Here is a 14,389-nt window from a genome sequence, read left to right on the forward strand (position 1 = left end):
CACAGTTGGTCTTATTCTCTTGCTACCGACCACCTCCTCCTTCCATCCTACTCTTCTCTTACTCATTGGCACAGAAGGAGGATAAGATGCGAGCTAAAATTGCCAACACTTAATAGGTGACTAAACCAACAAGCGAGTGTCAAAGGAAAAGAAGTTTCTAGATAGCAAAAAGGGAGAGAAGTGCACATAAAGAAAGACGGTCGGTACTATTAAAGAGAAATTAAGGAGTCTAAGAAAGATGTGTAATGCCTTCAGATGGGATTGCAGTTCAGACCTGTGGATGCTAATGTGAACGTGTGTAGACAAACGGGTCTAAGAGGGGCCGACAGGCGTGAAATGGCCAGCACCTGCTACATAGCAGGTCCCCCCACTCCCCTTTACCCCACAGCTGCATGACACACACAAATTTACACACTAGTGTCTGTGTGCTTACTCGCGCCTTCTGCCCTCGGTCTTGTCCTGTGCACATGGAGGCAGCAAGAGGGATGGATGTCCTCTCTTCTCCTTGCCTCTCCTCCTCTCATCTTCGATCCTGCTGCTTAGTCACACAGGCACGCAAACACATCCTAGCCTTCTCTCTTCTTGCATTTCTTTCGATTTATCTCTCCGATGCCATCTATTTCACTGCAGTTTGCTCTTTCATTGCATCTCTCATCCACTCAGTTAGCATATGCTCTCTCCTCATCCTCCTTATCTCTCTCAGGTTGTCTTTCAGCCTCCGCAAGTCTGCCGCTGATCTTCTTGCTCAGAAAAGAGACTCCTGCCCCCAGCATTTTCCTTCTCTCCATCTCATGCTTGTGCTATCTTTCTCTCTCTAAGCTTAACTCTTAAATACCAGTAGCTCTTCCTTAATCACAGCTTAGTAGTCTCCATCCCTCCCTCCATCCCTCCGTTCTGGGCTCCTCTCAAGGGGGGTTCTTGTGTGGCTAACCCAGATTCCATCCATTTTTTTTCTTGGTTTTTTCCCTCATCATTCCTTAAAGGGGTGGCTCAGCTGAACCTCAAAAAAGTTAAATGCTCTAGATTGAATCCCCCACATGGTCTGAAGGGCTCTTCAGTTAAACGGAAAAGAGATTTCCTCCCAATTCGGTGCATTTTTCCCATTTTCAGACTCATCCAAGGAGACAGTTCAAGGGCAAGGGGCTTGGCTATTTTCCTCCGTGGGGTAGAGTGTGTGAGTGTGTCTGTGTGTGTACGCCTGTATCTGTCTGCGTCTGTCGTTGTGTGTCTCCGGCCATGCGAAAACAGCCAGAGAACAGGTCTGATGGAGCCAAGTCTCCCTCCAGCCTGCAACTGGCCCCCTTCCCACCCCTAATTAGCACACACAAACACACATTTCTGGAGACACACACTCGCACAGACACACTCAGCTGTGTTCAATAACTTAACATACTGACAGAGAATACTACTAAGGGATGCTCTAGGTGCAGCCCAGCACAACATCCGAGCAGTGATGACCATGGAGCACGTGTGTATGTATGTGAATGAGACCATGCATGTTTTTTGGACGGCTGCAGCAAATGTTACTTCTGCTCCATCTCTCTCATTACTCGCGGTCACTTGGAGCGTACAGTTGTGTTGGACATGACTTCATAAGGACCATGCTGTTTTTTTGGCTTCCACAGTATGTTGTGTGTCTCTGTGTGTGTGAGTTTTATGTTGTTGTTTTTTTTTGGGGGGGGGGGGGGGGGGGGGGTTTGTTTGTTTTTTTGGGGGGGGGGGGGGGGTGGGGTCATACTGCATGTTTGGTTTTCTCCCCACATTATCTACACAGCATGCATATTGCAGTTTTTCATCTGGTTCATTCGTCAGCATGTCTTTGAGGTGTCCTCTCGTCACTCACTCAAATTCCACTGGTGCTTTGTTAGGTTGTGACTGAGTCTGCACTTGGAGTCTGTGATGGCTCCTTTACATCTCTTTTTGTGAATCTTTTAAATGTTGTCTCCAGAAGGGTAGAATAAAACATGATGTATTATCCACAAAAGGATTTACCAGCGCAGACTTTGAAAAAAAAATACTCTTAAGAACTGACTTGAGTTACGCATTAAATATAATTAGATGAGTAGAATTCAGAGAGAATTTGCATTTGATTTTCAGCGTAATTCCCTTTGATGTGACAGCAGTGTGTGGCAGCATCGGGCCCAAACTTGGCACTGAGATTTTCACCACGTAGCATGTGGTGGAGCTCCACAGAGTCGGAGGTGATAATGCATTTCTTGTGTTCCTGTTACAAGTGGACACCGAGGGCTAGCTCTCACTCTCATGTGTGTGTGAAGGGGAATGTTTAGCACAGCTTGGGGGGGGGGGGATCTGTGTGCAAGGGGAAAGTAGTGTGAGAAGATGTACTAAAGGAAAGAAAAATGTACCCGCATTATTAATTCTTTCCCTAGGCATGTGTTGAAAGTGAAACACAGAGGAGGAGAGCACAGAGAAGTAACACATGACAGAAATACAAACGCAAATTGGACAGGGAAAATGGATTTGGAGGGCTGAAGGAGCGTGTGCAGGAGACAGCTAGTGAAGTGGAGGCAGAGATGGAGAAAATGGTAGCAGAACTGAGGAGAGGAAGAAAAGAGTGAAGCACAGGTGTAGACAGCAGTAGACTACCATTCTCTCTTTTGACACGAATCAGTGTTACACGAGTAATACTGTCAGCTCTCTGTACAGTTAACAAGAGAGGCCGGCTTCTGTTGGATTTCAAATGGAACCGACAATAAGAATCGAGCTGATTTGCTACTTTCGAATTTAGGCAGGGATTTCAACGGCAGCGTCTACCGGTTAATCCTCTGCCGCGGCTGGTGAAAGTGCAGAGTGTGGAAAGGAAAGCAAGAGCGGTAAGAGAGGATGTTCGGCTTAACCGAGGGCTCTTGATCACTTTCTGCCAGAGTCTGAAATTAAAAAATACATTTTCTCACCACAATTTATTTGGTTTTATTCTGTAGTTAATGCGCTCAAACCTGAGTGGAGCGGTAGCACTTTGGAGTGACAGATAACAAACAGCCTATATTCCATTACATCATGTTTCAACAAAGCGCATTGTTGCAGAAAGAGCAACATGAAAGCCTTTAATTTCATTCTGAGGCATCACGAAGTAATGAGTACAATAAATAAGAAATCGGAGACATGAACGTGAATGCTTTGAACCCTGTAAAAGTAGGAATAATGTATATTGAGACATCATTTTCCGTTCCTACTTCAAGCAGGCTTACTTTTATATCTTCCAAGAAGGCATGCTGCAGGAACAGCTTACGGAATAAAGTCTAAGCTGTCTTTCTAATTTGTTATTCCTGTCTGAGTTATACCACTCGTTATGTCGTCGGCATATTCCCTTTAACGTTTGTAGAACACTTCTATCCAAAGCTTTGGCGTACAGCGAATGCAAACATTATTCTGGTTTTATTATCGCTGCCCACTGAGTCAGAGATGACACTGCAGCACATGGGAAAACGGTCACAGGTTGTGTTTGTGGGGAGTTGTCAGAGTCCCTGAAAGCACTTAGAGCCCTGAACTCATGACCCCCGAAGCCCGTACAAAGCAGCAACATCCTGCTTGTGTTAATAGTGTTACTAGTCTAGGCTAGTCTGTGCCCGTGACACAATCAGCTAAAAGATTTTAGAACTTCCTGAATTTAATGTTTTCATTTAGTCACGTTCCTTTATAACTGTCTGAAGTCTGAACTGGAACATTAGAATAGCTTTGATATCGGCACCGACTCGTGCATTTTTATTGACACGACAAATGGAAGCATTTCATTTAATACACAGCCCCAGTCTGAACTGTTAGCTGACTTTCATGCAGAAGCAATTGAATTTGTTGCTGTTGAAATACCTGCTTTAAAATACAGCACTAGTATTACTGAAGGGGAATATCAGGGGAGGAGAAAGTACAAGTTCAGAAAAAGAGTACTGACAAGTCACATGGGACCTCTTTACAACCCTGATTTAGACAGCACTGCTTATCCCTGGAGTTTTTTGTACAAAGACGCACAAACAGGGATGCTGTGTGTTTGATTGCAGAGCCCTAGTTTCAGTCATAGCCTCCTGAGCTAGTTTGCACTCTAACAAAGCCTTTGTCAATATTAAAATGAACTAAAGTGACTTATTTTTCTTGTGTATGTGTAATGCCAGAGGAAAAATGGACCCACATATAAGACTGATGCGCACTCAACCAGTGCCTGTGGCGTACAGAAGTGGAGAGGGGCAGCAGTCTGTGCCCGCGCTCATACACTGCTTCCAGGAAGACTTGTCATTCCGCTGTGTCGCTTTGTCACTCACTCAATCCGCCGCCTCCTCCTCCAGCACCACCTTCTCCTCCTCCACCACCTTCTCCTCCTCCTCATCTAATTTCCACCCTTCCTTCCTCCTCATTCATCATTATCCTCCTCTGCACGGCCTCCACCTGTTCTGCTCTGCACACACTGATCCATGCTCTTTAATAAAAGTGTGTGCGTGTGTGTGTGTTGCACTTTTTTTTTTTTAACCCCCTGCCTTGCCTTTTGATGGTGGTCTGTGGACAGACCCTGGCTATCGAAGGGCAACACAGGGGGGAGGGTGGTTGAGACGTTGTTGTGACGTAGCTGTGGGAATGGGGACAGCAGCAGCTCTGAGGGAGAGGAGGAAATGTCAAAGTAGAAGGATGCTCGTCGTGCACACACGCGCGCACACACACACTTGACTGTACTGACACCTCAGCACTCTTACACACTTGACTGCATACATTTCAGACCAGCACCACTGACATCATCCAACCTTTTTCTTGCCATCTTGCTCTTTTTTTTAAAAAACCAAACAAAAAAAACCAAAACTTTTTTTTGGCTGTCTTAATTTTTTTGTCTTCCTCTCCACTGGTCGAACCTTTTTCTTTTCTTTCTTTTTTTTTCTTTCTACCCTTTCTCAACCATATCCTTTTTCTTCCCTGTTTTTCTCCCTCCCTGCCTCCCTCCTACAGAGCCCCCAAAGAACCCATCCAATGCTGGCGTGGTGGCGGGAGCTGTGATTGGCTCCCTGCTGGCCCTCCTTTTGGCTGCCGCTCTCATCGCCGTGCTCGTCACCCGTAGGCGCAGGCAGCAGCAGGGTTACCGCGCCAATGGCGGCAGTGACATGAAGACGCGCATATTCGGGGGCGGCAAGAAAGCGAGCAAGAACGGCACAAATGGAGGTGCGGGAAACGGCGGCGGCAACAACAACGGCCCCATCTACGTTTACAGCGAGAGCTCCCCCATTCAGGCCCTTGGAGAGAAAAACAACCACCAGCTGATTACCATGGGAGGCCACCCTGAAGTGGTTAGCACCACACCCACTGCCCAAGACATCCTGCTAAGCAACGAGTTGGACGACGCGGAGAAGAGGAAGTTTGACGAGCTTGACGAAGCAGAGAACTATGATCACTACAATCCTGGTGGCCCCATCCATTTGCCTCGCTCAATTCGCGATCAGGAGATGATTGGAGAATACGATGATGACATGGAGTCCCAGCGTGATGGCTCGGTCATCTCACGGACTGCAGTTTACGTATAGAGGAGGAGGAATTGGAGGAAGGGGAGGAGGAGGAGGCAAAAAGGCGAGCTGGAGAATTCCTCCTGAGGATTTTGTGGCGGTGGGGTCTTGTCCCTGTTTGATGGTGAAAAGAAAATCATACCACTTTTATTTTTGAAAAACAAAAAAAATCCATTTTAACTATAGTCTATCATTAATCACAGTGGACAGAATGAAAAAGAGGGTGTGGTGGGATGTTGTAAAAGGATTGTTGTTGTTGTTATGTGGTCCCTAAGAACTAAAAATCAAACGGAGAAAAGAACAACATGCCTCCCACCGCTTCTGCTCGTGCTCTCGCTATCACTGGGACCTTGCCTATTGACTGACAGACAGGCTAAAGAGAAACAATGTAATGTGGGAGTAGGTTCATGGAAAAGTGATTACAAGCTTAGAGGAGGCATCTCACTTGCATATTCGCTGTTATCTTCACTAAAACAGTAGCCGTGGAATAAGTTGTCAAGCAGTTACCTGATGCCTGCAAATCTCTTTACTTCTGTGGGAAACTTTTTGTTTTGCCAACGTGTTGAGCTGTGACACCTGGTGGGAAGTGGAGGACAGCGGTATGAGTCAGTTTGAAAGTATAGACAGTAACCATCAGGTAATTTCGAGACAGTAAAAATGTATTTGCTTATGTCTGCTGGTGACTTCGCTCTGCTCTCTCTGCCTTCTTCTCAAAACAACTCTGCCAACTATCACAGGCAGTAGACACTCTCAATTTGAACTTGGCAAAAAATTTAAAGAACATGAGGTCTTTGTGTGGCGAGCAAATAGAAAAGCAGTTAGGTTTTAACAAAGTAAGTTTGCTGAGAGTTTGAACCAAGTTCCTAACAAGGTGTTCACGAGCAAACTTTTGCACTGTGCCTGGAGGTAAGAGACGGTAAACAAGAGATGAGGGAATGAGGTGTAGCTGATCTGACAGGGTCAAAGGATGGGGAGAGGGATTCAGGAGGCAGGAGGACTAGAAAGGAGCACGTCTCTTCTTTTCTCTTCCTCCTCATCCTCGTCTATTCAGAGCGCTCCTGACAGGAGGAGCTTGATTGGTAATGAGCCGTGAAGTCGCTCGCTTAGCCGGGACCAACAGATTGCCACCACTTATCGTTTATGACGTGGCGATTCCTCTCTCCCTCCCACCTCCATCTCTCCATCATGCTTCCGTCTCTCCTCCTCTCTCTCCGCATCCTTCTCTCCCTTTCTCTCCAGTGTTTATGGGGAGTTTATGATTTATCCAGGGCGGTGTTGAGGTCAGGGCTACCGAGAGCAAAGTAGTATTTTACCGCTCCTGATGTGTCAGACACCCCACTTACTCTACTCCAGCCCGGTGTGCCCTGACATGCCAGGAGTGACTAATCCACCTGGAGTGGCCATGTTCACTCCACTGCACAGACACCCCAGCTGCCTCTCCTGCTTTAGTAAATGGTGAGATGTAACAAGAGCCCCACCTCCAGAGTGCAATGGCATTAGGTTAGACAGATTTTCAATGAGATCATATATTTCTTTCCATTAGCCAGTGTTGTTAAATGTAGTGAATTGATCGGGAGACATAAAAGGTTGCATCCGCAGCAAAGCTATGGGAGTCATATTGACTAACAGGCAACATGTGGCGAAATGGCCCTTTTTATGATGCAGGTTCAGGGCCGATTGTCTCCTGACTGTTAATTTATCCTTTTAACGAGCCACCGGAGGCCCGCTCGGGCAAATATTACTCCATGGCTATTGTACACCGCTGTCTTTGAGGCTCGGTGTGTGTACATTTGCATGCGTCACCATATCTGCATAGCCACTGGGCGACTGTGATGGACAATCGTAGAGAGAACCGAAGCTCCTCTAATCATTGCGTTCCCTGCCCTTCCTAATCAGCTGTCCTTGGACCCACTGGGAATCCAATGAAAGGGGTCTTGATGACTGTACCTGACCTCCTGTAAAGGACCTTCTAAGAAATGGGTTGGCTTCTGCTGCAGGTCATAAGGGCAAATGCAGGGTGACTCATTCCTAAGGGCAAAGATGACTGTGCTTGCGTTTCTTATCGTGGCTGTTTTTTGTTTTTTTTAACCTTGAACTACAGATGTGAGAGATAAACACTCACCCAGTATCTGCACAGGGCGAGGCAGACCTTGTTTGCCTTTGTGATGGCTGTTAACCTTCAGAGAGGTGGCGAGAGAGAGAGACAGATGACAAAAATAGAGACGGCGCTTCGTGTTTGAGCGCTGTCTAGCATATTGTAAGCCAGTGTGTTCAATAGGATTATCGTCTAATGGCCTTAGCTTATACTTAAATGCAACTCCTGCCAACCTGGGGTACAGTAAATTTGCCGAACGCAGCTGATTTCTCACACTCAATATGAAAATGTATTATTTTTACACTTGTATGTGTCACCAATACAAAGAAATATGAGTGCAACACTTAGTTTTTGTTTTTTTTTTGGAAGGGGGGGGGGTCAAAAAAAGAATACTGACAAAGGGACAAAACTGTTGTATGTACATTTTGGTGTGAGCTATCTGTGTACTATATACGTAAGCATCTTTATTTTTCTTGTGAAAATGTGGATATTTATGAAAATGTAAATATCAGATCGATGGAGCCAGTGTTTCCGATGTTATGGAAGTAAAGAGGAAAGCGTTTGTGGGTCAGCTAAACCTCAGAAGGCATTCAGAATGTAATTTTTAACCTAACGCATACCTCAGTAGTTTGGGTGTTTATAACATACTGAACTGACTGAGTTTAATTTATCCAAGGGCCAATTTGATTTGGGGGGGGGGGGGATGCATATGCTTGAATTTGTTTTGTTTTGTTTTTTTTATCCGAGGTAACTTTATCTGCATTTATAAGCACACATTTCTTGGAAGACAATTGGCTTCACCTTCTCCTTGACAGAAACTCTGCACAATGCAAAAACTTACACACAATACTCAATTCATCAGATAGACCGTAACGACGCAAGCAACGGTCTGTTGAGTCAGCGCTCGGTGTGTGTGCGTGCAAATCTGTGTGCCAGTGTGTTCGGCGGCTTTAGGACATCTCTCGCTGCCATTGGACTGTAACTTGAGTAGCCACCCTTTGTCACCATGGAAAACTGGCAAACCGAAGATATTATTGTGCATTTCGAGAAGACTCACTCACTCGGCGCACACACACATACTGTACGTATACATTCGCAGAGTGCTGAGATGCATTCGCCCACACACAAACACCCCTCAGTCAGTCTCATTATGCTCACTCCCACAGCCAAACTGTGCAGAAGACACCTTCTACCTGACAACTCTGCCATCTCCTGACACAAGCCCACACAAATGTGTTCGCGTAGCTGCACACACACACACGAACACACTTCGTCTTACTCTGCCTCTTCCACAGCGGCTCTGTCAGGACACATACAGAGTTCTGTTAGTGTGGAAAGAGCTGTACCGTGATGTGTCCCCCTGCTCCAGTGCTTTCTGCCCCCCAAAGTGTCCAGCCTGTTCCCGAATCAGTGACTGTGTAGAACATAAACAACTACACATTCGGGGGAGACGCACACCTTTCACCCAGTATCACAGACACAGGCTTTTTAGGAAAGCGATTGTCCGTTCTGGTCTTGTTCTGCAGAGGGAAATATCGCTTTCATAAAAATGCCACCGCGCTGACCTCCTCCCCCTCCCAGAGCCCTTTGAATGCTTTTAGAAGAGTCGCATTTTTTTTATTTTTTTTTTTAACTTGACTCCAAAATGTTGTCTTTTACTTCAGCCACCTCTGCTACTGCGACCGCCTCCACACACACACACACACACACGAGCACATCCCATTGCCACCCACCTCGGTGCCCAAGTAAGGCTTGTCAGACAAAATGCTTTTAAGAGAAATCTGCAAACCTGGTCCAGGTCTTGCACAAGGTTAGATAGTCAGAATATCCAATATTTTCTTTTTCCTTTTTTTTTCTTTTTCCTGAGAGCAACGTGCTCTTATCGTTTCTTTGGCTCCAAACATCTGATGAGTAATCAAAGCCTTAACATCTCCCATCTCACATGCATTAAGTAAAAAATGAAGAAAAAAAAAAGAGAAGCTTCCGGTGTACATAGTATAAATATATAAATATGTAGCAGAAAAAAGAATTACTAATTTATGGTGTCACGTTTGTGTATTACTCAGTGACAGCACGCATGAAGGATTTATTTTCTCCTGTTTACCGCTTCTCCTCTCTTCTGTTATTTTTGCAGTGCTTTATAATTTATGTTTTATGAGTGCTTTATTCTTGACTGCTGCGCTGTGATTGCTGCCAAAACTGGCAAATGTGCTTCTTCTATACAAGTGAAACTGTATACAAACACACAACAAAACAGTCTTACCCAAAATGTGCTTTTTATTATTGACTGCTTTGTGTAAAGTTGTTCTTTTTTCTTTTCTTTTTTGTATTTTTTTTTTTATTTGAGTTTTATTTTGGTCTTAAAAAGAAGTAAAAATACAGATTAGAGTTGGTATTGCCATTTTTGTCATGTCTTTCTAGATTATTTTTCCGTATTCAGTTACTATTAAAGATTTCTTGATTTTTGAAATGTTCCGGTGTTGCTGTGTGTGGTATGTGTCTCCTCTTTCTTACCTTCATGTCTCTTTGACACTTGAGGTTAGCTGGATGACTGAGCACCCAGATTGAATAGAAACGCCAGTCATTGATTCACACTGATTAAATTTATAGATTAATTGATCAGGATATGAAGTAGCTTCTCGGTCTCTTGTCACCCATCCTTCAGATCTCAGACACACCCCTGCTTTTTCTCCCCTTCCCCACACTCTCATTTCCTGGTCTGGCTGCTTGTCTCATTTCACTTTTGATAAATCTGTGAGTGTGTGTCAACAGAAGTGTGATAACAGGCTTATGGGAAAATGAGCGCAGGAACAGGAGATGCCATTTCGTGGTTTATAATTGTCCTGAGCTCCACCTCCTCCCGTTCTGTTTTGTATATGTGACTTGGCTGGCAGAAGTAAACTTGCTGCCTTAGTAATGGCTAGGTAGCAGATGCTGTAGTTGTTTAAAGGGCACATTTTTCTATTAGGTGTTTCACCGGTGCCTGGAGATAATGAAAGCACTGATGCATTCCTATTTCAGAGTGCAGGAATACTATTATATTCAGCAGAGTTTCAACAGTTCTCATGTAAAAGCTGTACAAGCGTAGAGAAAAGGCTAGAGAGCAGGAATGTGGGCATGTAGCTTCAGTGGTTTTCCTGGAGGGAGGCAGCTTGTGTTTTCAGTTGGGGAATGTGCAGGCCAAGCTGAAACTGGGTGAATGGAGCGCCTCTCAAAGGCTGCATTGTTTGAGCTCTGCCTAAACCAAACAGGTTTGGTCAAATTTCAACAAGAGGGCATGCAGAAGTTTAACTGTGTGTAGGTTTATGCTTAAATATGCTGTGTGCGTGTGTTGATGCATGCATATGCACCTGCCTCATTTAGTTTGGACATTAAAAAGCGCTGCTGTTTCCCCACAAAACAAAAACTGACACAAGCAAATTCTGCTCTTTAACGTGCCTGTGATGGTGACAGTTGGTATATGGCAGTGATGGCAGCGAGTTCTCGGTGTTTGCCTGGTGCTTTGATGCCGTCATGTATCTGTGTGTCATCCTGGCTCCTTGTCACAGTTCATTTTTGTTGCAGGCTTCTTCTGTCAATGCACAGCTATTTACTGTGAGTCCAGCCCACCATCTGGCCTCTCTAATTGCTTTGGATTTGAGGCTGGCAAGATAGAGAGCACTTACACAGACAGACTCGCTCACTATCTCTCTCACGCACACACACATACACACTTACACACACTTACACACTTTGACTCCTTTGGTTTTCTAGCTGAATGTAAAACACTACGCAGCAGCAAGGCTTTTAAGGCACAGCTAGTAATAAAAGCCTGTGTGGTGCATGCGTTTTTGTCTCGCTGTTACACATGAAGGAAAAAAAAAAGTATGCCCATCATGTGACTGAAGTGACCCCGTAACGCAGAACCTGGCCTATTAGCGCTCAGAGCAAATAACCTGGATCAGGAGTCAAAGTGACAGCTCTACGCCAGGCACTACCACTGCGTTCAACCTTAGCTTTCAACGATGAGACATGGTGCGGTGCCCCCCGGGCAACTCTGCTGGCTGGTAGTGGCACTGTTCCCAACAAGTTGATTGTGGGTGTGCGTATTAAAAAGTGTGTTCTTTGGTCATCCAGCGTGCTAAACAAGTCTGTTCTGGTGGTTAGGCGCCCACTGAGTGCTATGCTGGTTTCAGACAGATTGGGTTTCCACAGGATGTTTGTGTGTGTGAAAGTGTTTAAGTGTTATCAGATTTTTTTTTCTTCTTCTTTTTTTGGTGTGTACTGTTTGACACATGAATGTTTGTGCATGGCTGTATATTTAACTTCCAGCTCTGGCAGCCACAGCTCTGATTAAACACTCCGATCGTGTGTGTGTGTGTGTGTGTGTGTGTGTGTGTGTGTGTGTGTGTGTGTGTGTGTGTGTGTGTATAAGCAAACAGACCAACTTTGGTCTCTCTCTCTGTGCTGATAACGGCTAATACAATGCTCATCACTTAGCCTCTCACCCTCAAGCTCCAGACTTGACTAATAAATCCCAGAGTGAGTGATGAATGGCCAAGCCTGCTGCATCGATGTATGAGTGATGGATGTGGTGACCTGGGCCTTCACAGGAATTAAAGCAAGTCTGCCTCTAACCTCAATTATGAAAGTAGGTCTGTGTTTCTATGAGCTTTAAAGTGACTGTTTTTTATCTTTGTTGCCTGTGGTGAATCAGTAGACCTCCGTGCGTGTGTGTGTGTGTGTGTGTGTGTGTGTGTTTATAGTTAGTCGAGGGTTTCTAGCAAACACTAGATCTTTAACTGGCTTATTTCGTAGCTGAGAGTGATTTTTCTAAATATTTGGGTTCTGCATTCTGGTTTTGACTCCTATCTGTTACTCCTCACTGACCCTCCAGTTTTAGGACAGTTATCCAAAATATGAATCTAATTAATGAGTTTGTATGTTGAAATCGTGGAATGTACTTCAGTGGCCAAGTCAGTCATCTGAACCCAAAGCATCTATTTCCAAAGCATGCGTTTCTTTGCTGAAGACCAGATTGTTGGAGGGAAACCCCATGAGGAAAGCAAGACATGAAGATGGCAGCAGTACAACTCTGGCAGAGATGACAAGTGCGATAATGTCTCTGGGTTTGGATTACTTTTTCTGAAGTTTGTTAATTTGTCCACATGCTTTCTTTCCCTGTGTGTTCCTACTGAACAATAAGAGCACAGAGTCTACAGTTATGTGTTCTCTGCAAAGCAGCGCTTTGAGCTTAAAGTTAATGAGTACAGTAGAGCTCTAATGATTTTTTGATTGACAGAGAATTATCAATTATTTATCAAGCAAACACTGCAGCTTTGTGGGGATTTGCTGCTTATCTTTGTCTGATGTAAAAGCACGTTTAATATGTTTTGGGTTTCTGACAAAACGCGAAAGTCAAAGACTTCACCTCAGGCTATATTGTGATTGGCTTCTTATGCTTCCACACCAGTAATAGCTGTGACAGGATGGATTATGCTTTCAGGTCGTCTCTCTGTCTGTACATCCATCTATTGTTGTAAACATGATATCTCTCAAACAGCTCAGGGGAATTTTGTTCTTTTACAAATTTGCCACAAACATTTACTCGGATGCAAAAATGAACTGATGAAAGTTTAGTGGTCAAAGGTCAGCATGGCCTTACAAAACAAATTTTCTAAATGAAGATATTTGCATGCTAATTGTGACAAGTTTTCAAAGAATTTAATAGGATGAAGTGATGATATTTTGTCTCCAAAGGTCAGCTTCCATGTTTTTCTCGCCATTATTCAGCGGCATAACTGAGGAAGAGAAGCAGAGGCTGTGGTCTCATTTGACCAGGTACTGAATTCATAATGCTAATCTTCAGTGCCCACCTGCTGAATAAAATCTTTAATAGATGTGAGAAAAGCAAGTCAAGACCAACATGCGTGTTAAATCCAGCTTCACTGGAGATGTGGAAACCAATGGTGGCTGATTCTCTGCTTCTCAGTTCCCACTATTTTATAGATTTGGTACAAGTCATTCATCCATTATATCTTCTAACAGCCAACACAGTGGTTAGCACTGTCGCCTCATAGCAAGAAGGTTCTAGGTTCGAATCCCTCCAGCTGGCAGGGGCCTTCTCCAGGTACTCCAGCTTCCTCCTACAGTCCTGCATACTACAAGTAGTGATTGAAAATGGTAAAATCAGTAGGTTTTAGCTCTGTGATAACCTGGCAAATTGTCCAAGTTTCACTCTATCTCCTCCATAACATCTGGGATCGATTCCAGCTAAGCCCACAACCCTGAACGGGAGAAGCGGTTAAGAAGATGGATGGAAATAATCACTGGCAGGAGCCTTGATAAGAAGCTGCTGCTGCTGCTGATATTACCATTATTTAGCATTCTTTAGTATTTATTTAATCATTTGCACTAGATTGGTTTAGCTAGTGACTATAGAATAATATAATTCTTTTTAATTAGTGCAAAGTGCAGTCAAGTTTGATTGGAAATTTGCATTTCCTGTCTATCACCCAACAGCCACCATAGTGGTTACGACTGTTACCTCACAGAAAGAAGGGTCCTGGTTCGAGCCCCTGGCTCAGGCCGTTCTGTGTTGAGTTTGCATGTTTTTCCTCTGCCTTTCATGTGGCTGATCTGGCTTCCTCCCACAGAACAAAAACATGCACATTAGGTTAACTGGTGAGTCTAAATCATCCCTGGACGTGAGGTAGATAAAGTGCTTACAGCATGAGAATAAAGTGTGGTCAAATGTGGCTTGTAGTCTCAAATGCCAGTCCATTTCTATTTCCAAATTTAATGAGAACCTTTTCAGTCG

The 14,389-nt window shown here is 44.4% G+C and overlaps 1 protein-coding gene across 2 annotated transcripts in view; it reads left to right on the top strand.

Moving 5' to 3' along the window:
• The window catches only part of si:ch73-22o12.1 (nectin-2), an 86,059-nt gene that overhangs the window by 41,520 nt on the left and 30,150 nt on the right, over window positions 1–14,389 (top strand). The window contains exon 7 of one of the 2 annotated variants that reach the window (XM_004550869.6): window positions 4,948–10,060. The exons of the other annotated variant lie outside the window; for it this stretch is intronic. Within the exon in view, the coding sequence (XP_004550926.3) occupies window positions 4,948–5,516 (569 nt within the window). The 3' untranslated portion in view covers window positions 5,517–10,060. Of the gene's footprint in view, window positions 1–4,947; window positions 10,061–14,389 lie in introns of those variants that run through there. 2 annotated transcript variants of the gene reach the window in all.

This window comes from Maylandia zebra, linkage group LG11, assembly GCF_041146795.1.
Source record: "Maylandia zebra isolate NMK-2024a linkage group LG11, Mzebra_GT3a, whole genome shotgun sequence".
In the NCBI taxonomy this organism is placed as follows: domain Eukaryota; kingdom Metazoa; phylum Chordata; class Actinopteri; order Cichliformes; family Cichlidae; genus Maylandia; species Maylandia zebra.